Here is a 22,895-nt window from a genome sequence, read left to right as displayed (position 1 = left end):
TACTCTCTTTGGTATATGAATTATGTAGCTCTGTGGAAAATCTTAATAGGAAGTTTGTAACTGTGTATGTATTAAATGCCTGCTTAAAAGTGTTGTATTAGGTCTTGAGAGTCATTTAAAAAAATCTAGTTCAGTGCTGGACTTCAATTTCCACATAGCAGACAAAATTAAATGTTCTTAATAAGAGCAGACCATTAGTAGAATAGCACGTTAATATATATTCTATAATTTGCACATGCTAATATATAAATGCCTTTCACTTTTAGGTGCTGGAGATCAGACTTTATTTACTTCCTTGTATCCTACACTTTCTCAGCAGCTTCCTAGAGAACCCATGGAATGGAGAAGGTAAACTTACATTTTATTCTGTGATTCTGTTTCAGTGTCTGGTTTTGACTGGGTAAATGTGTATTTGTTGTGTTCTGAGGAGCTCTTACCATAAATTGATTTGAACAGAACAACTGACTCAAAGAAATTGGAGAAATTGGATAATCAAAGTGAATGCTGTGCACTTCAGGATGATCTCTTTAACCCTTCAACTTGGCCTAAAGAAAAATGATAGTAATGCTGTGTTTCTCTTCTTGATGTTGTGGTTTGTGGGTTTGTCTTGGTGTGCTTTGATGTACTTTGGCAGCTGTGTTCTGAAAGTGATATACTTTCTTCTCAAAGAGAATATAGGTAGAATTCACATGGAATTAGATGTACTTCCCTTCAGAAAGTTTGGTATGGCACTGTCTTATGATTGGAAAAAATATTTGACGAATTCTTTTATTTGGTATTTTCTTGTCTTAGAGATACAGAAAATCTTTTACTGAAAGCTGAAGGGCTTCTAGTTCCTTTTCTTCAAAAATGAGCTTTTATCTCATTTCAAGCAATACCAAATTTTAGTAATATAAACTGCAGTGTGTGTAGTTTGTGGGTTTCCAGTGCCAGAGTATTTCAGTTTATTTCTCTTCCCCACAGCACATGTTCATTTTTCTATTCTGTCCACTAATATCAGTTTTTAAACTCTGTAGGTCCTATGGCCGTGCTCCGAAGATGATTCACCTGGAATCCAACTTTGTTCAGTTTAAAGAGGAGCTACTACCCAAAGAGGGGAATAAGGCCCTTTTGACTTTTCCCTTTCTTCATATTTATTGGACAGAATGTTGTGTAAGTACTCGGAAGCACTAAAATTTGAAAGTTAAATTGTTCACATAAGCATGAAAAGCAAATGAAAATAACAGCACACGCAGAAAGTCAAAACAATTAAGCCTGGGTTGCATAACCATGCATACCTGATACATTGCTGGAAATAAAACTTAGCTTGAGCACTTCTTGCCATAAGCAGTATCTGTTTGTAATGTTACTTGACACTAAGAGGACAGGCATTTGAATAACCTGTTTTCAGTGCTTTGGCACAAAACCCCCGGGATCTTACAGAGATCCTGCAGTGGCACACTGCACTTTCTTCACAGCAGAGAAATGTGGTCAGGGTAATTCAGTTATGATCTGCTGATATGCTGAAATCTAAAGATAGGCTTCTTTTTCTTTAGTTCCATCTTCTGTGTATATCAGGTACTGGTGGATGTCACCAATTTAACTGGGCAAGATTTGGAATGTCTTAATCCTATTTATCTCCAGTTCACTGCCTTTTGGTTTGCCTCTGTTGTGAATTAATTATCCACTTGAAGGACACAGGTGACATCTGATCTGTGACTAGTCAAAAAGTATCCAGAACAGCCTTAAGAATTATCTGAATTTATCTGTGTAGCACCAACCCAGAAGCAAAATAATTCAAAACAATGCTTCTGCTTTTTAAGAAAAATACTTTTATGAAAAAGCTTTCAAACAGGTTGATAATTGAACAGTGCAGAAGGTGCAAATATCACACTTCTGTTGCTATGTGAGAATAAAACAGTTCAGATTTGTACTTTCAAACATGTTTTTATTGTAAAGCTCCAGAAGGTGTAAAATAAAGAGCTTAAATGATGTTTAAAGGTCTTAATTTCTGTCATCTAAAGAATGATAATGTACCAAATACTATATTTGCTGTTAACCAAAATACTGGAAATGAATTAAATTAAAATTCTAGAATTTTACTATGCTTTACCTAATTTGATTTTTTTCAGTAAGTGAACCTACTGTCACTAATTCAATTTGATATGTCTTTCTGTTTGCCTTCCTTTGGAACAAAACTTGCCTTTTGAAATTGTTCAGAATGTCTGTTTGATTTGATGATTCACCACTTCTCATCCCAGGACACAGAAGTGTACAAAACCACAGTCAAGGATGACATCACCAAGTGGCAGAACGTTCTCAAAGCTCACAGCTCAGTGGACTGGCTGATTGTGGTGGTTGAGAGTGATGCCAAGAAAAAGAACAAAACCAATATCCTTCCCCGAACCTCTATAGTAGATAAAATAAGGAATGACTTCTGTAACAAGCAAAGTGACAGGTGAGCGTTCTTGGGCTTGCAAACATTTTCATCTTTTGACCAGTGTGCTGATTTATAAACTCAGCTCCATATGCAAGACATTCCTTGCTCATTTAAAGACTTCCCTTGATGTCCAGCATTCAGACCAGTGGCTGTGTAAGATCTGTGCTTTGAAGGAAACTGGCACAAAGAATAAAGGGAGAAGTTCTATTTTCAATTTTCCTGGGTTTGTGGCAGCTTTGAAATGTGTTTCAAATAGATTTCAAGTATCTCCTTCTGGCTAAGAGAGGTTTAAGGGGAACAGTGTGATTATAATCAGCTTTTAGACCTTCAGGGTTTTTTGTTTCTTTAGGTGCTTGTAAAAATCTTACCAGAGTTACAGGTAGTGGGAGTGAGGTGAGTAGGGAATATAAAGCCAATAGAGCTTATTTTTTGCCATTGTATTTTCTGCTTCTTACTTCTACTTCTGTTCACTTAATCACCTTTTCACTCTGAGATAATTGACATAAGGCCAGTTTCTTCAGATGTTTTTATTCTAAGGAAATAGTAATGAATGCATGAAACTGTTTTTGCTTTCATTAAAGCCAAAAAAATAGGATTTTCTAACCAGAAATAGTGTTTTACTGGGATGAGAGATTTTCCTGTCATTAGAGATATCATTTGTTTCTTGAATGTTAATAAATTGTGAAAGAAACACTGAGGAAGGAAGATGCTCTGAAAAAGTTGATTTATTTGTGAATTAATGGGATCTGTTTATTTTCTGAGAACAGCAGAGGACATTTTAGCACATAGGATGTGTAAAACCAGATTGAGGTATTTCAAGAATCTATTGTGGCTGATTATTTCAAGTGAATTAGGAAAGGCTGAATATATGTGAACTAATAGATCCTGATTTGTATTTTGTACGATCTTTATATTTGCTGTTCTGCGGATTTGTATTGCTAGGCAGACTTTTCTAGGATAGCTACAGCATTACATATATTTAAGTAGTTAGAATAATGTATCCATTATTTGCTTAAAAAAAAAGCTTTAGAGTACTCGTTCGGGGTAAAACACTTCTCATAAACTTCTCATAAAACTCTTCTCATAAACTGTATCACGTGAAAGGATTTGTTAAAAGCTAACAAGCCTGAACCAAAAAAAAAAACAAACCAAAAACAAACCAACCCAAAACCCCAACATAGCTGCCTTCAAACAAACAAACATAACTCTCAACCTTGTTTTTTTCCCTCTGATTAATGTAGAATGAAAACTAAATGTTATTGACTCTCTTTGTCAGGTATGCACAGTATTCAGATGGGCATTTACATGTGAATTATGTGTTTTCCTCCTCAAATACAGTTTTATCAATCTCTTTACAGATGTGTGGTACTTTCTGACCCTTTGAAAGACTCTTCCCGTTCTCAGGAATCTTGGAATGCCTTCCTGACCAAACTCAGGACATTGCTTCTCATGTCCTTTACCAAAAACTTAGGCAAGTTTGAAGATGACATGAGAACTCTCAGAGAGAAAAGGACCGAGCCAGGGTGGAGCTTCTGCGAGTATTTCATGGTCCAGGTAAGAGTCCCTTGATACTGAAGAAAATACTTGAGTCCTGGTTTTAAAAATGGTGCTGTTTTCTTGTGGTTGGATTTCTGGTACTTCCAATGTTTTGATCATTCTTTGAGGGCTGAAGCAGGAATTATGGAGACTAGTTTAACAGCAGTGGTTTTGGATCCTGTTTGCAGCAGGTTTAAGTTGCCTTTTAATACAATTAATGCAGTAATACAGTTTCCTGCTGTTAAAAAAGTAGAATCTCTTCAGGCTTGTCAGTGTTTTATGAACCTCAATTGAAGCAAACGAATTGCATCTAAAAAGTGTTTTAGTAGTTGATCTTGAATTTGGGGTGAATGTCCCGTTACTGTGCATACACTCAAACTTGCAATTGGTATTTAATATGAATGCTGCTCTTCTCTTTGTTCAAACTCTTATCAGTATTTATGGAGGTGATGTTTAGAAAAGTGTCTATTTTGAAGCAATCCATATAGAGAGTGCTGTGAATTCTATTTTTTATGTAGTTATAAATACAATTTTGTTTTAGCTGATTTAGAGAAAAGCAAGAACCTTTGGTTTGATAAAATTAAAGATCTTGATTCCTTTGGAATTTGGTCCCTGTACAGTGCTGATCTCTCCTCTACCACATCCTCATGTCTCCTTTGACTGCATGTGCTATCTTTTGCATAGGATAGATCTAATTTTGAGGCCTTTTCTACTTAGCAGTTTGGCTTTGTGTACAAAAACCCCTTATATGATGCACTGCAATTGGTGGCTTCATGGTGTAAACTGAGGGGAAATCATCAGTACTATTATGGAAGATGAGTCTTCAGCATTTATTCATTTATTTATTTAAATTTAAACTTTTAATAGATCTATGAGCAATATCTCGTAGTGAATCAGGATCTGGATACACATCAGAATTTACTGGCAGAGCTGTATGATTTAATCACCTTTCATGAACCTCCCTGGGTTGGGAAGAAATTTGCTCCAATGGCAGGGTTTTCTATACATGTGAAATGAAAAACAGAAAAAGGAGTTCCTGGAGCTCTGTGGATGGATGGGGACAGGCTGTAATATCAGACATCAATAATGTCAATAACATGTTCCCTGTATTCCTTGTGTGCCAAAAGGAAGAGCTGGCCTTTGTCTTTGAGATGCTGCAGCAGTTTGAGGATGCCCTGGTGCAGTATGATGAGCTGGATGCCTTGTTCTCTCAGTACGTTGTCAACTTTGGGGCTGGTGGTAAGTGTCTGAAAATGTGAAAGAAATGTTGAGTGCCTGAATTCCTTCACTGTGCTGAGCAGCCCTGTGCTTTGGGCAGTCACAGGGAGGCTGCATCAGGCAGTCTGTGCTCTTGTTTTATGCTGTGTGCAAACACAAGTGTCCATCAGTTACAGTCTTAACAAAATTTTGTTTCTTGTCTCTGAGGCTTAGAAGCAATTTTTAATGAAAACCTGTGTTTTGCTCTAATGGGATGATTGTTACAACCAGAGCCCTGAACTATGAAATGACACAAGTATTGATCTGGCTGAGACACAGCTGCTGTTTTTACAGCTCACTGCTAGGTTTTTCAGTAAAGAGCTTCCTGGAAAAGAGCATTCAATGTTGCCTCAAATTACACAAGATGTTTGGTAATCACTGCAAAACTTAATAGAAATAGGTGCTTAATCTGCAGTACAGAAGATTTAACTTCATTTTCAAGAAAAATTACTGTGCAAGAAGTATCAAATAGCTTTAAACTGTTTTAATGAGCTAAAGTACATGCTGTTATATAACAGCTTTAATCAGATATGTTTTATGAAACTGTGAAAATATAGTGCAGGAGTAATTGCAGTGAAACAGATTTGTGCTGACTGAACCCAATGCAATACCTGGAAGTGGGGGCACATCCATCCATGATGGCTGAGTAAGAAATACTTCAGCAGATAAAGCTTGTTTGTTTTGAACTTCAGGTAGGCTTAATTGCTAATAAATAAATTACAGACTGGTTGTCACTATACTGATAACAAACATACAATTAAGACAAAATGCCTATGGGAATTGAATGTGGAATTCAATTATCTTACCTCGCTGTGGAAGTTCTGGTGGGTTTTTTGGTTTGCTTTTGGAAGTTAAGACATGAAGTAATTTTATCCATGTGATAGACTTGGGAAAGACTAAAGCAGCTCACAGCCTCTGGAGGGAGGATGAAGAGGCTTTCCTAGCAAGCAGTGGTTGATTCTTGGATATTATCTTTGTTTACTTAGATGGTGCAAACTGGCTGACGTTTTTTTGCCAGCCGGTGAGGAGCTGGAATGGTTTAATTCTGCGGAAGCCAATAGACATGGAGAAGAGAGAGCTGATTCAGAACCAGGAGGCGACGCTGCTGGACCTGCGCAGTTACCTGTTCTCCCGGCAGTGCACGCTGCTCATCTTCCTGCAGAGGCCATGGGAAGTTTCCCAGCGAGCACTGGAGCTTCTTCACAACTGTGTGCAGGAACTCAAGCTACTGGAAGTGAGTCGATGTCATCTATTCCATGATGTGAACCATTTCATCCAGTGAGATCTAATGAGATGTTTCAAGTTTAGCTGTAGGTGACCAGCATTCAGTAAGCACTGGCTGGGAGTTATCAAAATGATGCTGTAATAACAACTGTGCTGCAGTTGATTGTGTCATCACGAGGATGTCTTTGGCAAGAAATTTGGAGACATCACATCTGGGAACCAAATCTGTTTAGTTAAAGTGTTTTAGTCTTCACCTGGAAAGTTATTCTCTAAACTGGTAGTCATTTGCTTGCTTCTTTCATGGATTTATTACCAATCTGTTGAGCTGTAGTTCCCATAATTTAAATCTATAGCAGTGTTGTATTGAAGGAAATAAGGCAGCGTGGTTATTATACTGTTATGCAGGCTAATCCTCTGTAACAAAAAAAAATATTTCTGAATATCAGTTTGTGCTTACTCATGTCCTCATCCCATGGGTGCTCTGTTAGTTTTATCTATGCCATTATAACAGCAGCTGCTAACTTTTGCTTGTCTGACATTGTGGTAGTAAGTTCCATCTGTTCATCTGCATTTAAGAACTGCAAATCTGCTTCAGATGCTTTGCTGGCACCTTCATGTGTTCTCAAACTAATGTGTAATTCCCACAGATAGCATGATTTGTGTGTGTATTCTGTGGTTTGTTTTTTTTTTTTTAATTTCCAAAATGTAGCCTTCTAGATCTCTGAAGGCACTTCCTACAGTTCCCCTTTTGCTGCACCCCAGGTCTGTCCTGTGCCCCCAATGTTTGGAGTTTTCCTCTGCACTGTTTTTTATTTCTGCTGTTCGTGTCTTGCTGTGGTGATCCAAACTGAATGCAGTGCCCTGTGAGACAGTGACACTTAATTGTGCACAGCTTGTGCTTAGCCCTGTTGTGATCCTTTTTCTTAATGCAGGCAAACCTCTTAAAGTGGCTTGGCACCTCTGAACACACAGCTGAAATCTAAGCTACTCTGTTCTTAGGGTCTTTGTATTCCTGAAAATTCTTTCAGAATTCAGATCTTTATTATTTCTTCAAGTTCATTGTGCTCATACTTTGGACTTTCCTGTCCCATTAGTCACCTAGTTTATTATGGGTTTTAGGACTTTTATAGTCTTTCTAAAAGGAACATTTTTACATGGGTTATGAACAGGATTTTGAAACACCTTTAATGTGACTATATTCCATGACTTTAGTTATGCTCATCTTTGTCTTAATTCTTGACAAAATTCTAGTATCAGACTCTCTTCTCTTTCTCTGTTTTTCTCTTTTTGTGTTTCTTTGTTTGTTTTCATCTCCATTTTTTAATCAGTTGTCCATGGCATATGTCTTATCCTTCGATGAATAAGCTTATTTTTGTGAAGGAATCTTAGAGACTAATTTGTTTTTTCCAGGTTTTTAACACTTCTTTATACATTTCATTTCAGTCTCAGTTAGAACCGATGTCTCCTCAGAAAAGCAGTAGTCTATTTACAGAAAATTTTCCTAACTCTGTTTTCCTTAAGCTGAATTTTCAGACTTTTGGAATTTTTCCAAGGCCTATTAGTCTTCCTTTCCTTCTCTTGCATCTTGATGAATATATCAAATCTAGTTAATATGTTTTGTGAGCTAATATATATATAAATTATTCAGGAGGCAGCAGGAGTTGGGCTGTGCTTTGTGTATTCTGAGAGTAAACTCTTCCAAGAGGTTTTGCTGTGTTGTATCAAGAAAAGTACTTTTGCTGAAGTATTTTCTCATCTGGTGATAGTTTATTTCCCAGTTAATTTTATCTGTTCATCTCCAGGTCTCAGTTCCTCCTGGAGCTTTGGATTGCTGGGTGTTTTTGAGTTGCTTGGAAGTCTTACAGAGAATAGAAGGCTGCTGTGATAGGGCTCAAATAGATGCAAACGTTTCCCACACAGTTGGCCTGTGGAGCTATGCCACAGAAAAGGTGAGTGAATGATGAGGGGTGGTGGTATAACAATGTTCAAATAAAATATTTGTTTCCTTGGAACAGATTTTGTCCTTTTTATTGTGGAATTTATTACTGGGTTCTGCACATTGTCTTGAGTCTAGTCTAGATGTGACATCCATGTTTATATTCACTTTTCCCTCTGTCATTTGAAGTCTGGGAACTACAAGGGTTTATCCTCCTTTTTTTCTATTCCCTCCTTTCCTCATCACTAAATTAATAATTAATTACTAGTTTGATTCAACTCCAGAATGAGCTCAGTCTATGTTGACTGAGAGGGAGAGCATGTGAATTTCAGATACAGCAGAAAAAATGCCCAGATTTGGATGCATTTGCCATTAAAAATACATTTACCATTAAAAATAGCATAGTAGAACAAAAGTAATAGACCCCTGCCTTCATTGTAGGTGTTACCCTTGGTGGCTTGTGAAAGAGGCAAATAATTTCCATTTTTTCAGTTACCAGCCTTTACCATAAATGTTCTGAAGTTACCTTTTCAGTTTGGTTAAACTGCTTCCCTAACTTTCAAGTTCCACTTACTCTGTTCCTATGAAAGAGGTGATGTTTGAGGTTGCTACTGCTTTCCACTGTTGAAAAACATTTTAGAAAGAAGGTGAACTCCAGAAACTACTGAAATAGTCTTCTGTGGTATTTGTGGATGTTTTTGAAGACTAACATCTTTTGAAGACTCACCCTCTTGTTTTATAGCCTGTAGAATATTTGCTATTTATTTTAATCAGAGTTTGGTCATGTTTCAGTAGACTTAAAAATCCTCTAATTGAGCCTTTGAGGTCCTTGTTTTATTACAAAAGCAGGGAAATGAAATTTCACCTTGAAGAGTTATTGCTAAAAAAAAGAGGGGGGTGGAGATCAGGATAAAGGAAGCAAAGAATTGTTTAAAATTCTTTGGTGCATCAGATTCTTCCCATGCTCCTTAGATGTTTCTATGGGAGATAAGTTCCAAAGTGAGCTGGAAATGTTCTTCCCTTCCATCATTATTCCAACACAAAGGGTAAAATGAAGAATTAGAATAGGATAATGAGTAGCAGTAAGGTGGAACTGCCTGAATGAAGAAATTTAGCAACTACTGACAAAATTAAGTGGAGTTTAAAATAAATTTTCAAAAAAAGGTTAATGTCCCTCCCCATTTTTTATGGTGTGGAGTAATGTGACAAGCTGTGACCTTTATTCTTTTGTGGGCTTACCTTTATAGCTGGTGAAGTTCTCTAAGTAAATTAACCAAACGGCCAATAGATAAGAGCTTTAAGACAACATTCTGGGTGCTGAGTCACCAGCTGCTGTCTAGAAGGGGTTTTATGGTAGTTAACTGTATTAACACTCTTAACTGTGCTAATGTCTTTTTCAGGAAGGTTTTCACTTGAATGCAGTACTTCAGGTGAATTTGTAGGCTGCCTAATCCCTGTACTGCAGACTTGCCTGCTTTTCTTGATTGTTCAGTCTTTAAAAATAGAGACACAGCTGTTAGAAATAATCTTTGGTCATAACTGCTGAACATCTGAAGCTTTGTTTGTGTTTGTGTTGAAAACAAGAAGGATTTACTCAGATTAGGTGTTGTGCATGTAGGGATCTGTGTGTGTATGCACATGTTCCAATATTTGAGTCAGTAACTTATATGCAATTTAATTCCTTAATTAAATTAGTTACTTTATACTGTGAGAATAACAGTTAATTTTGAGATCCTATGAGCAGCATAATATGAAAGCAATTAAAATGGAATGATGTAATAGAGCAAGAGGGTTTTATATTGATTTTATAGCCTATTGAAAGCAAGCATCTGGCTTCTCTTATAGTTAAAATCTCTGGGTTACCTGTGTGGACTTGTGTCAGAGAAGGGACCCAATTCAGAAGACCTTAACAGGACTGTGGATCTGTTAGCAGGGCTGGGAGCAGAACGCCCTGAAACAGGTACTGCCAGCAATGGTGGCATTCCTTCCAATAGCTGACATTGTCTGAAATGCATAGCATAGAAGTACATCAGTAATAAGTATTTTCAAGCATCCCTACGTACACACACATTGATAGAACTTTATCCCTTACAAGTTCTTTTGATGTCTGTTTAATATTTCAAATTACCAGTGCATCTCCTTGCTGCTGCAAGTATAAGTTTTTCCATCAATGCTCCATGTATCAGCATTTAGGTGAATGATCTTGAACAGCACAGGATTTGAATTAAGTTCTTAATTCTTTCAGACAAGTATTTAAAATAAAATTATTGGAAAATCAAATGGGGCATCTTTGATTGCGTGCAAATAGATAACCTGCAGCTGGAGCTGCAAAGTGATATTAGTCTTTAGTTTCCTCTCCACTTTCTACTGGAGAAAAACCAGGGATGGGGTGTGGGGGGATGCTATTCTCAGAATGTGTTTGTAAGTGACACCTCTTGTCCTGCTTTTTTCCAAAGCCAATGCATCACAGAGCCCTTACAAGAAACTCAAAGAGGCCTTATCATCTGTAGAAGCTTTTGAAAAACACTACTTAGTAAGTATGAGTTTTGCTTATTTATATTAGTTTTGTGAGTTTACACTGTAGATTAAATAGAGCCAAAGTTTTCAAACCTGAGAAGATACATTAAAAACATAAATCTGTATTTCCATGTTTTGGTATATTTCTTGCACACTGAGCACAGCAAGGCTGATTTGTTTAACAGCTGGAACCCTGTCGGGGCCCCAAGTTTCAAATATTTGCATTAACTTTAATATTTACAGTTATGAGCTGGAGGTTATTATCTCTGGGTATGTATACTTAGATATTAAAAAAGCCAATGTCATGGCTATCATATTCTGCTATCCCAAATTCAGAATTAACTGACTCTTTGCCAGAAGAATATTGATGGTGAATTTCCTTCCTTTTAAATGGTTTGGGCTTGTATTTTGCAGTGAGTATTAGATGATTAAAGTTATACTGTTGATTTTTTTTTATATATATATATATATATATATATATATATGTTGATTTTTTTATATATATATATATATGTTGATTATATATATATATATATATATATATATATATATATATATATATATATAAACTGTGGGACATCTGTGGATAATAGGGTTGTACTTGGTATAGATTGATGCACAATGGGGATTCTAATATTGTGCATCTTTATTTCCTGACAGCTCCTTTGTTGAGGAGCCATTGAAACGATTTCAGGTTTTTTTGCTTTGATGGTTTTGTTTTTCAAATAGAAGATTGTCAAATAAAACAAAAAACTCTTGACTCTCACAAGAGTGTGTTTGATTTTTTGAGGGCTTGGTTTGACAGTTTTTGTTGGGTTGTTTTGCTTTTTGTCTTCCTTGAATAATTTTCCTTTAAAATTTCTCACATTTGCATATGGCCAATAAGGTTTTCTGGAGAAAACTTGAAGGAAAATGGAATAGTTCTTTTGAAACATTAAAACTATGTGATACTCAATTTTACAAAGTTTTATCAAAAGAAAAATCTCAAGACATTTTGTCTGAAGATACTGGGTTTCACTTTTGTTCTTCATTTATTTATAGGACTAGTTGTGTAGCTGGATCAGAGTTAAATTCTTCAGATTTGCCAGCTTCTCTTACCTATCCAGTTCCAACTTGCACCTAAAGATCTCGGCTAAGCTCAGCAGTAACTTCCTAAATTTAAGAAACTGAGTGGCATCTGTGTTGTTTGCCAGAGGAATTGCCATTTCTGTTTATATTTATGACTGCATTTTTATGCAGCAGAAATTCAGATATCAGATACACTCTAAAGATGGTTTTCTGTGTAGTTGTCATGTAAATATATACATTTTATGTATACTCTTGTCCTGCATTCAGTGGACAAGAACTCAGAATTAGTTAAAACTTCCAGACACACCTAAGATCATTTATTTGCATTAAAAAGAAAAATCTTAACAGTTTGAAGCCATTTCCCTTTATCCTGTCACAATATGATGTATTTTTTATATTTTTACATATCTGACCATAGATGATTATGGACTTTGGAAAGAAGGTGGGTGGTTGAACACTATGTGTGTGTTGGAACTGCTAATTTTGTGAGAAAAGTTTGCTGCTGTTATTAAAGCTTAAGGCAAGGGGAGGAAGGTGAGCAAGGAGAAGAAAGTGACACTTGGACACTGTGGCTGCATTGGAGAATAAGGTTAAAGATGAGAGATAAACTTCAATTTGGGAATGCAAGCAAAATTCCTTTAAGGCACTCTTGTGAAAATAATTACTCTGATTATAACTTAGCTTTCACAGATATGGATATGGATATGACCAGCTGCAGGAGGAGTGAAGGTGACCTGTTACAAACTGCTGTGTATTTTGTGCTCAGCTTAGTCACTGGCTATGAGTTTGTGTGAAATAGCCATACAGCTGCCAAAAATACATAAAGCTTATAATGGTTTCTTTTCTTTTAAACAGGATCTGTCCCATGCCACCATTGAAATGTACACAAATATTGGAAGAATTCGCTCAGCTAAGCTTGTGGGAAAGGACTTGGCAGAGTTTTATATGTAAATGACTCTTTAAAATGTCTTAAATGCATTGCCTTTGAAAAGTTTGAATATTATCCCTGAGGAAGATACACCGTAATTAAACACGAATTTTAAAAAGTATTTTTTAAAATGTAAACAAACTCTATTTCAGGCTATATTTACAAAAAAAAGAAAAGAAAACTAGCAATCTCTTTTATCAAACCTTTATTCTCACCTCATGATTTTGTACTCTTACCTTTAACTGTCCTATGATCTTTAGCTTGATCCTTTCTTCTGAGGAGGAAAGGTTGGGAAATGTAACTGTAAACTTGGAAACAAATCAGAAGCCTCCTTGGGAAGTAGGCTATAGTAAATGCAGTTGTTACCTTAACTACATATATGAACTGCATCTATCTAAAAAAAGCCAGGAAAAGTCTTTGGACATTTCCTATTTGAGGTTATCATTGCAAACTGTTTGTTTCCCCTCCTGTAAAACAGTTATTTTATTCCTGATTTCCAAATACATTTTTTGGTTTTATCTCTGCTGTTCAAATCCACAGAGAAAACCTGTGTTTTGCAGTCATTTTGTTTTTCTTATTTAGAAGAATTTGGGAGCCATAAGTGGGTTATTTTTGAAAATATATTGGGGCACACTTCTGATATTCACTTAAGCAGTCTGATCTCCATATTGCAACAGATTCTCCTAAATTAACTTAAATTTTCACCAGAGAGAGGAATGTTAGGTTTAAAGACTGCCATGGAACTGCTAAATTAACTTAAATTTTCACCAGAGAGAGGAATGTTAGGTTTAAAGACTGCCATGGAACTGCTGTGTGGTGATAAAATTTTCATTGAACTATTCTTCTGCTTTAAAATTTTTGAGTAAGCAAATTTTTAGCTAACTGTCAGAAGCTTTGGTTGGCTTTTGTTTCATTTGTGGGAGGTTCCTTCACCTCATTTGCTCTGACTTGGGATAGATCTGCATATGGAACCTTTCACTGACATGGAATAATAATATTAATTGCAGTTCTACTTTCTTAAGTGAATTGCAATAAAGGAAGGCCTATGTTCAAAGGTTCTTACATTGTTCTGTGCTCATTCTTTTCATTTTCCAAGGAGGAAGAAAGGTCCCCAGAAGGCAGAGGTGTATCTTCAAGGAGCACTGAAAACCTACCTTGCTGAGGGCTGGGCACTGCTGGTCACACACACGAGGAAGCAGCTGGCTGAGTGCCAGAAGCAGCTTGGGCAGATAGAAAAGTATCCTCTAACAGGCAGAACCAGAACAATCCAGACGGGAGAAAATAATGCTTGGGGTTATTTTTCTGACACATCTCTAACTTTTATTTAACAGTAGAGACTGCCAGGCATTCTGAGTCTGAGCTGAGACAGCTGAGTTATTTGATACCATTGAGTGTATTTTGGAGGTTGTTCTGTTGTGCTGATTTTTTTGTTGATTTATGTGCTTTTACAACAAGACACAGGTTATACATCTCAACCTCCTTTGCAAATTCTCACGTCACTTTTAAACACTTTTAAGCTTTTCTGCTTCAGTGCAAATGCTTATAAAGAATCTGAGCCAGTAATATTGCATTCTTAGCTAAATATTCAAGTGATCATTTATATCCTCAGTACTTAAAATTTTAAAGGATGTCTTATGACAGTTGTGGTAAGTGCTGCTGGAACAGCTGGCAGATTCTCAGCCAGGTAAATTGGAATAAAATAGAATACTCAAAATTATTTAGTGCTAAATGTTGGCCAGTATGATGCAAGACACTGTCTTTAATTTGCACACTGCATGGATTATTGTCAAATAATGAATTTTCTATGCTCATGAATCTTTTTAGATGAGGCAAGATTGCACTAGTTAATAATGGATCGTATTTTTAGTCGGTCTGCTACAGAAGTATTGAGATTCTGCAGTACTCTCAGATAGTGTTAAATCTTCCATTGTTTCTTTTCTACTGGAAAAGTGCAGTGATGATAACAGCAGATCTTGTCTCAAAAGATCAGAAGAGCAGTACTTGAATGTCTTGTTTTCAGTCAAATTTCTAATTGTTGTGGGTTTCTACCTCCTGTTTCCTTAACCACATTAGTTATCTCCAAACAAGCAGCCTTTTAGCTGGTGATAATCACCTAACAGAAGAGGAACGAAAAAGATTTTGCCAAGAAATACTAGATTTTACCAGTCCACAAGCAGAGAACCAAGGTAAGCCTGAGTCTTAAAACTTAAGCCACTTTGATCTGGTTGTCCCCTAAAGGTAGATGGGAAGGCTTTTTCTGACTGGGTTCATTATTTTGTGTATAATCTCTGAACTTGTTTATAAATGTTTTCCAAAACATTTATAAATCTACTCTAATTAAGAATAGTCAAAGATGAAAGGGTACTGAACATTTTCATCCTGAGTACTGCAACATCTTTGTTTTCCTTCAGTTATGTTTCTCTGCTTTAACAGCCCATAATTTATTGTGTTGAGTTTTTTCAGTTCCTAACCTTTGTCTCTCACTGCTGGCATGCAAGTGGCAGCTCTGTGATGGTACTTCCTGGATTTTGATGTTAGATCTGTGCTCATCCACTTGCAGCTTATTATTGTGTCCATTCCATTTCCTCTCTTTATTCTTCATGCTGCTTCAGTAATATCTTCTTGTCAAATATTAATCATAATTCAAATTCATATGGAATACTTCCTGTAGATCTGAAGACTGCTTATTTTTATGCAGAATTTTTTTTCTTAATGATTAGATGTACCATAAGTAATATGTTCCTTTAGATTTGATTCTTAATTAATTTTAGGTACTGCCTTAGGGTTGTTTTTGGAATGTAGAAAAGAGAATGAAAATCCCTTGCATAGCAGAGCTGCTATGCAAGGCACCAGCCTGATTATTAGTTTCTTAAACTTGTACAGGCTCTGGGAAGTTGGTCACTTAAGGCTTCTGTGTTCTGTAGTAGTGAAATATTCAACTTCTGCTTGGACAATCTCTCTTAATTCACTTGTTTTTAATAGCCTGGAAATAGAAATTGTAGTCTAAGTAATTGTTGGAAAACAAATCTCAGCATCATTTAACTCTCATGCAAGATAAAAAATTGGAAAGCATCGATTTTTTGTGAAATGATTCATTGTTGAAAAGTTGTTGATCCCTTTAATTCTAGGGATTGAATTTTTAAGAGAAAAGTTTTGCACATCTCCAGCAGCACTGGAGAATAATAAAATCCCTGATTTTGTCTTCCCAGGTCAAAAGGTTATATTGCCTATGCACTCCTTTGCCCAGCTGAAAACTCTGCATTTTGACCCTCCAAATGCTGTTGTCCACGTGGGTGGAAAGTTGTCCATCGAGTTGACTTTGCTGAGCCAAATGCCCATCCCTGTCCAGGTGGACCAGGTTGCCATCCACGTTCACTTCAGCATTGAGAAGAACAGCTACAGGAAAACAGCCGAGTGGCTCACCAAGCACAAAACTTCCAACGGTGTCATCAACTTCCCAAGTGAAATTACAGGCTTGCCTTTGTCTAGAAACAGCCTGCCAGCCCTGGAGCTGTCTGAAATGTACGAGCGGAGCCCCTCGGACAACTCGTTGAACACAGCCGGGATCATCTGCAAAAACGCGCACATGCTGCTGCGCCGGCAGGAGAGCAGCAGCTCCCTGGACGTGCCCTCGGGGCTCACTTTGGAAGATGGGGCTCACGTGTTGAAGTGCAACGACTTGACCCTGCAACCAGGGGACAATAAAATAACCTTCAATATTCAGGTATGTGATTATAGCACTCTCAGAAAAACTGGGAGTGCTGGCTGAGGAAGAGTGTTGTGCTGGTGAGTGGTGGCTGCATTGCTTCCTGTTACACTTGGGTCATCCATTCCCCTTGCAGCTTTTTGTTGTTCTGTGCCATCATTTCCTTTGCAAGGATGCTGTTGTGTTTATGCTAAAACATACAGATGACTCTTGTACTTGAAATCATTTGAGGCAGCCTTCCTAAACTTATTTTAAACATCTTGACTTGCTACTAAAAATTAAACCAATAAATTCACATGCAATATAATGTACTGCTCATGAAGTCTGCCTGCACTGTTGAGGTCATACAGAATAACATCTAAAAACTTTGATGTGAATTCTACTTCTAGCTCTTCAGTAAGTGATTGTGTGCTTAAACTTGGTTGACAGCCTTTTCTTCTCTGTAGAGGGTGGTAGAATAACTTTTCACTTAGGGAATGTAGTAAACCTACATGCAAGAATTTGAGATCAGCTACAAGTATTTGAATTTGGAAGATGCTAGAATTAAAATTGTCCCCATTAGTCATCATCTAACTAAGTTAACTAATTTATTAATTACTAGTTATGTTACTATCTTTGGAATGGCAATACAGTCATTTGAACTACCTACTGACCTAACTTCTGAGGTTTTTCATCCTTTCGAAGGATGGGGACAGATTAATGGGATTTGGACCTTTGAGGCCTTGGTGGCTGGAAATGCCATATTCTGTAAAATGAATTCATATGTATGTAAAACTGGATTTCAGATGAAGGAGCATTACTAGAAGAAAGCTTTTAGGGACTGTACTGAGCTGGCATTTGGGGTTAGTGGGATCAGGATGCAATTGGAAACACCAGGAGAAGTGATGGATGAAAAGCTAGAGCTCTGCTTTGAATTTGCCTGGTTCTTCTGTGAATCTTGTGGCTACTGAAGGATGGACAGCCTTACTTTTATAACTTTGCTATTTTCCCAACCTTCCTTTCAAGAAAAGAACTTTGCATGGGAAGATTGCTCACTGTGAATCCCACAATATAGTCGTTTAAGGCATGATTTACCTGTCCATAAAGGGAAAATCTGAGCACATTATAATTTTAACAGTGTATTATTAGATAAAACAATAAAACTTCTCTAGATTTGAGGTGCAGTATTTACAAAATATTTACTAAAAATCCATTATTTTTATTTATTCACTATGTCACTTCTACTGGATTACACAGCTGGCCAGAGGATACAAACTGCTGACAGCTTGTTTTCTGAATTTTCTTAAAGTAATGCTTAATTGCACCACTTCTGCAGGAAGAGGAATGTCTCTACTTCTATGACCCAGAGGGAGTTTGATCCTTTCTTAGACCTTAGACTCATGATTAGCATTATTTATGCTGACAGCAATCTTCCAGTTTTTCCAAGCCTTAAAAGAGATCAGAAAGCATTGTATAAATTGTTTAGACCAATATTCCCATTCCATGTTAAGATTTAAAGTATGTGTATTTTATGTATTACTTTCCTCATGCTTTTCTGGGTTTTAGGGCTAAAATGTAGTGACTTTAATGTCAGAATGCATAATATTGAATTTCAGTCTGGATTTGCCATGTAAGTAACTGCATGAGGTTTGACTGCTGAGTTGGTACAACTTTTCTCCATAACTTGTAGACTTATTTAATGATACCCAGCATTGGTATTTATGTATTACACTTGGAAAATGTACAACAACACTTCCCATTCCACAGCAGTCCCTAAGAGCAAATACAATCAAGAATAAACATACTAGAAGGTGCTACAGATTTGCTTTTGTTTTTAATCTTATTGAGAAACATCCAGAACCCCATTACTCAGGGTATGGGAAGAGTTGGAAATTAAATATGTATGTGTTATTTTCTTGTAAACATTGGCTCAGGGTGTGTGGTGAGGAGTGTGTGAAATCAACAGCTGGAGTTGAAAGCTGTGCCTTATAGAAATGCTGTAGGATTTTATAGTTGTTTTAATGAATTAGACAAATAAGCACAGATATTGTTTGGGTACTTAATAATCTTTTTTTCATGTATGTTGCACTTTAGGGGAGGTAACCAACCAACAAACAAGGCAAAACACGCCCCAAAGTAACAAACTTATGGCATAGCTACTACATTATTTATCCTGATTATTAGTACTTGTTAATTATGATGTTTTCTCTTGAATCAGACAGCACTCTAGAGCTTCAATCTTAATGAGGCAAAGGGTGCACCTTCGTGCAAATCTTGTTATTTATTCAGAAGACTGACTTTTCTGAAATCTCCAGTTTCAATTTCCAATTCCAAGTACCTGATAAAAAATGAGATGGAAACACACTGTTCTTTAGTAGAGGGCTTGTTCTAGAAGTATTTCCTTAAACTTAAAAAAAAAAATCAAATGTTTTTCTTCCAAGGCCAAAGAACCTGGGACATACACGCTGAGGCAGCTGTGCACTTCAGTGGGAAAGGTGCAGTTTGTCCTTCTGCACATCTACCCCATCGTGCAGTACGACGTGTACTCCCAGGAGCCCCAGCTCAAAGTGGAGCCCATGACTGGTAGGTATAGAGGCTGTGCTGAAGCTGCTTTGGTGATTCCTCTTGTGCTCCTGTGGGACTAAAGTGTTTCATTCAGTATTACTCAGCTTGTCTTATTCTGCACTGTGAGTCTAAAATACAGCCTTGCTTTTTAAATTATCCATCATAATGCCCTGCCGTTGATGGCTGGTTTTGAACAACTGATTCCAGTGCGTGGCTCTGGACATAATGTCACTTTTGAACATTGATTTGAACATGTAGTGTCACTGAAATATCAGGTGTGATTTGAGCTGCCACACTGATTAGAAGTGAATATTTACATTTGTAATTGACTGAGCTCCTTATTGGTTGTGATCACAGGATCAATTAGGCTGGAAAAGACCTCTGGGACTGAGTCCAACCTGTGGCCAAACACCACCTTATCACCCAGACCATGGCTATGAGTGCCATGTCCAGTCTTGCCTTTAAACACCTCCAGGGACAGTGACCACCTCCCTGGGCAGCCTATGGATTCTCCCTTTCTGTGAAGAAATTCCTCCTAACTTAATGCTAGAGTCCCTTTGATATTTACGAAAAATAAGTAAGAAAGGGGATTCTCTACTAGAGAAGATAGTATAAACTTATTAAAAATGAATACTGGATGCATCCATTGGTTTCAGGGACAGCTGAGCACTCGTTGTTGTAGTGTTTTTTGGGTTTAAATGGAAGTTAATAGTGATTTGTTTTCAGGCTATTGAGTATGGGAGCTGAGGAGTTAATATGAATTTTGTGCTGGCATTCCAGGCTGCAGTGTGTGGCAAAGGAAGGACAGGCATATTGGGCATAAACCAAATTAGGGACCCCTGTGAAAATGATAGCTGTGATTCTGTGTGCACACTGGCATTCTTGTTGTGCTGATCATGTAAATACCCCACGTGGGTATGATTGGAATCACAGATGTGAAAATACAGAGCTGTCTGCAACCTGGAGAACTTTAAAAGCTTAGTAAATTCTTTGGGGTTGTTAGAGTTCACTGAAATCTGTGCTAGAGACACAGCTTATCTAAGCCATCCAAGATGCAGTGGGTTTGGGCTCTCAGGTTGAAATAAGTGGTTTCCCCACAAGTTGTGTCTGAGTTGGGTTTGGTGTGTCCCATAACATCAAAACCCCGCACTTGTAGGGGTTACTCCAGTGTGTGACCAACTGTCTGCTAACAAGCTTTAGTGCATTGTAACCATGTACTGGAACCTGTTAACAATTCCTGCTCTGTCCTTCAGAAAGCCTTCTGGCTGGCATTCCCCAGAAGGTGAAGTTCACAGTGACCACTGGTCACTACACCATGAAGAGCGGGGACACTCTGCAGCTCAGCAACGCGGATGCCATGCCCATCCTGTACCACCCCGAGAGCAAGGCTGTCATCTACTCCAACACCAGGGGTAAGCCAGGAACTGAAAATTCATACTCTTTAAAAGCCTGACAAGTTCAGTCATCCTGAAGCAACCTGTACTTACAGTATTAAGAACACTGACACTTTGTCAGTGTTCTTAAATAATAATAATAATAATAGTCATCATTAAGAATAATTTCAGGGGTTTGCAGCTGAGTACATCAGTGCAAGAAAGGTCTTAAATTTTTACCCTCAAAGTAGCAGTATGAACTTTGGCAAACAGCTGGACAATTTTATTTCCATTGATGAAATTCAGAAGGCATATGAAAATGGTTGTGTGTGTGTGTGTCCAAGGCTGCTTGAAGTAAAATTATGAGACTTAATAACGTGCTTTCACTTTGTAAAAACTTGAGTAAGTGTCATATGATGGGATAAAGTTGTTCTTTAGCTGGTTTGATTGCTAGATTGCCCTCTCAGTTCTTTCCTGAACATTAGAAGGAGCCTTTTATTACATGGAATGTGGTGGTTACCCTCCTGCAGTTAAAGAAGGATAGAGCATTACTCCTGGGAAGTTAAATATTCACCATGTGCAGATTGTAGCTGGTTTGGAGAGGTTACTGTGGAATTTTTTGACATGGTTTCTCATTGCTGTTTTTGCAAACATTTCTGGGAAGGGTTATGGCACCACATATTTTTCATGCTTTTCTTTTTTTCCCATTCTGCTCATCTGTAGAAAGGATCTCAGAGTCATCATTAAGGATTCAGTCTTCTGAGAAGATCACAAGCATCAGCTTGCCAGTGGCTCCTGCTTATCATGTGATTGAATTTGAACTAGAAGTCATGTATTTGCCATCAGCCACAGAATCTGCAGTGGAGAAGGAAAATACTACAAATAAAGAAAATCACAGAAAAAACAAAGAGAAGCAGAAACAGGACAACTGCATGGCTACTGTTGACCAAAAAGTAAGATGTAGCTTAACTTTTCTATTGTGAAATGTATTTGATCACAGGGGTAAACACAAAATGGAAGTGGTGGTGAGGGGGAGCTTGATTGTTTGGAACTTATTTTCCTTCAAAAGACGTATATGCAAAAATCATACCAAATGTTAAAATGTAAAGAAATTGTAAGTATAAGCAGAAATATATACTGTGGTTAATAAATTGTCAACTGTTCCCTTGGCTAGTAATCTAATTTCTGGTGTTTTAACACAGTTTATATAGTATGGAGGGTACCTGTATCTTTGTAAAAGGTAGCATGGTGGACTTTTAATTCCAGCTTCTGATTAATGGGAAAGATGAAGTCAAGTGTGCTGCTTCAAATTAAAATAAATTCACATTAAATGCATTTTTTAAATGTTTTGAGCCTGTATTTAATATATTAAATTATGATAAAGACATTTAAATAATAGATCTTATAGCAGTTTATTTGATACTGACCTTTACCAGGTTTTTGTACTAAGATACCATTGGTGTGCTCTTATCTTTTCTTTCTTCTATTCCTCTTCCTTAATTTATAGTCTTTAGAATGGGGTGTGTCAGTTATTAGAGGAAAAGCTGCTTTGAGATTTCATATCCCACTCACAGGCAAACAAAAACCTGTGTTTTTTCACATTAGTTTTTACACACTTGATTTTAAAAAAAAATTTATTTTTTCCCCTCCCGGATGCATTAGATACAGACACTTGATGAGAAAAGTTTCACTTAGAAAGGAGAAGAAAAGCAAAATCATTGTGCCGAAGACCATTGCAAATAAGAACTGTGTTCCCTTTTTCCTTTAGGTGACCATTGATTGTCCTTGGTCGATTTACTCCACTATTATTGCATTAACATTCTGCATACCCTTTAATGCCAAGCATTCCTTGTTGTCAGCTGGCAAACGGTAATGTACTCATTATTTATTAATTGCTTCTTTCTTCTTACATAGTATGGAGCTGAGGTTTCATAACTCATATTTATAGCAGCCTTTTTTTTTAATATATAAGTTGGGCTTTTACTGTCTTCCCCCTGGAAGCTTGTGCATTTCCTCTCGTGTTCTTTCATGGCAATAAAACAAATGTGTGGTTTTGGAAATAAGACCACAGGATGAACCCAGATATCCTGTTTCTGTGTAGTTCTTTGGTTTTGTTTAATGTCAAAGAGGATGTTTTACAGCCTTGTTTTATGGACATGCACTTTTCCAATGTAACTCTTCAGTTTTCATTGAGAAAACTGTGTGGTGTTTTTCAGGAAATATGTGCAAGTCTGTGTACAGAATTTGTCAGAACTCTGTTTCCAGCTTTCAGACTACAGCCTAAAAAATTCTGCTGAGTGTACAGATTTGCAGCTGGTACCTCTCAACCCTGCATCTCAACAGGTAAAATTCACTTGCTGGTTTATTCAGTTTATTCATCTTATGGT

At 37.1% G+C, this 22,895-nt stretch overlaps 1 protein-coding gene across 1 annotated transcript in view; it reads left to right on the top strand.

Moving 5' to 3' along the window:
* The window catches only part of TRAPPC10 (trafficking protein particle complex subunit 10), a 37,795-nt gene that overhangs the window by 9,102 nt on the left and 5,798 nt on the right, over positions 1-22,895 (top strand). The window contains exons 2-19 of the mRNA XM_014876805.2: positions 267-348; positions 1,017-1,152; positions 2,241-2,437; positions 3,778-3,973; positions 5,083-5,194; positions 6,199-6,446; positions 8,239-8,385; positions 10,218-10,332; positions 10,829-10,905; positions 12,813-12,904; positions 13,982-14,122; positions 14,959-15,071; positions 16,095-16,609; positions 19,012-19,153; positions 20,389-20,547; positions 21,232-21,461; positions 22,277-22,377; positions 22,725-22,851. Coding sequence (XP_014732291.1) covers positions 267-348; positions 1,017-1,152; positions 2,241-2,437; positions 3,778-3,973; positions 5,083-5,194; positions 6,199-6,446; positions 8,239-8,385; positions 10,218-10,332; positions 10,829-10,905; positions 12,813-12,904; positions 13,982-14,122; positions 14,959-15,071; positions 16,095-16,609; positions 19,012-19,153; positions 20,389-20,547; positions 21,232-21,461; positions 22,277-22,377; positions 22,725-22,851 — 2,930 coding nt within the window. The remainder of the gene's footprint in view (positions 1-266; positions 349-1,016; positions 1,153-2,240; positions 2,438-3,777; positions 3,974-5,082; positions 5,195-6,198; positions 6,447-8,238; positions 8,386-10,217; positions 10,333-10,828; positions 10,906-12,812; positions 12,905-13,981; positions 14,123-14,958; positions 15,072-16,094; positions 16,610-19,011; positions 19,154-20,388; positions 20,548-21,231; positions 21,462-22,276; positions 22,378-22,724; positions 22,852-22,895) is intronic.

The sequence above is a fragment of the Sturnus vulgaris genome, chromosome 2, assembly GCF_052056855.1.
Source record: "Sturnus vulgaris isolate bStuVul1 chromosome 2, bStuVul1.hap1, whole genome shotgun sequence".
NCBI classification, from domain to species: domain Eukaryota; kingdom Metazoa; phylum Chordata; class Aves; order Passeriformes; family Sturnidae; genus Sturnus; species Sturnus vulgaris.
The sequence above is the reverse complement of the archived record's forward strand: the minus strand, read 5'-3'. Positions and strand labels throughout refer to the sequence as shown.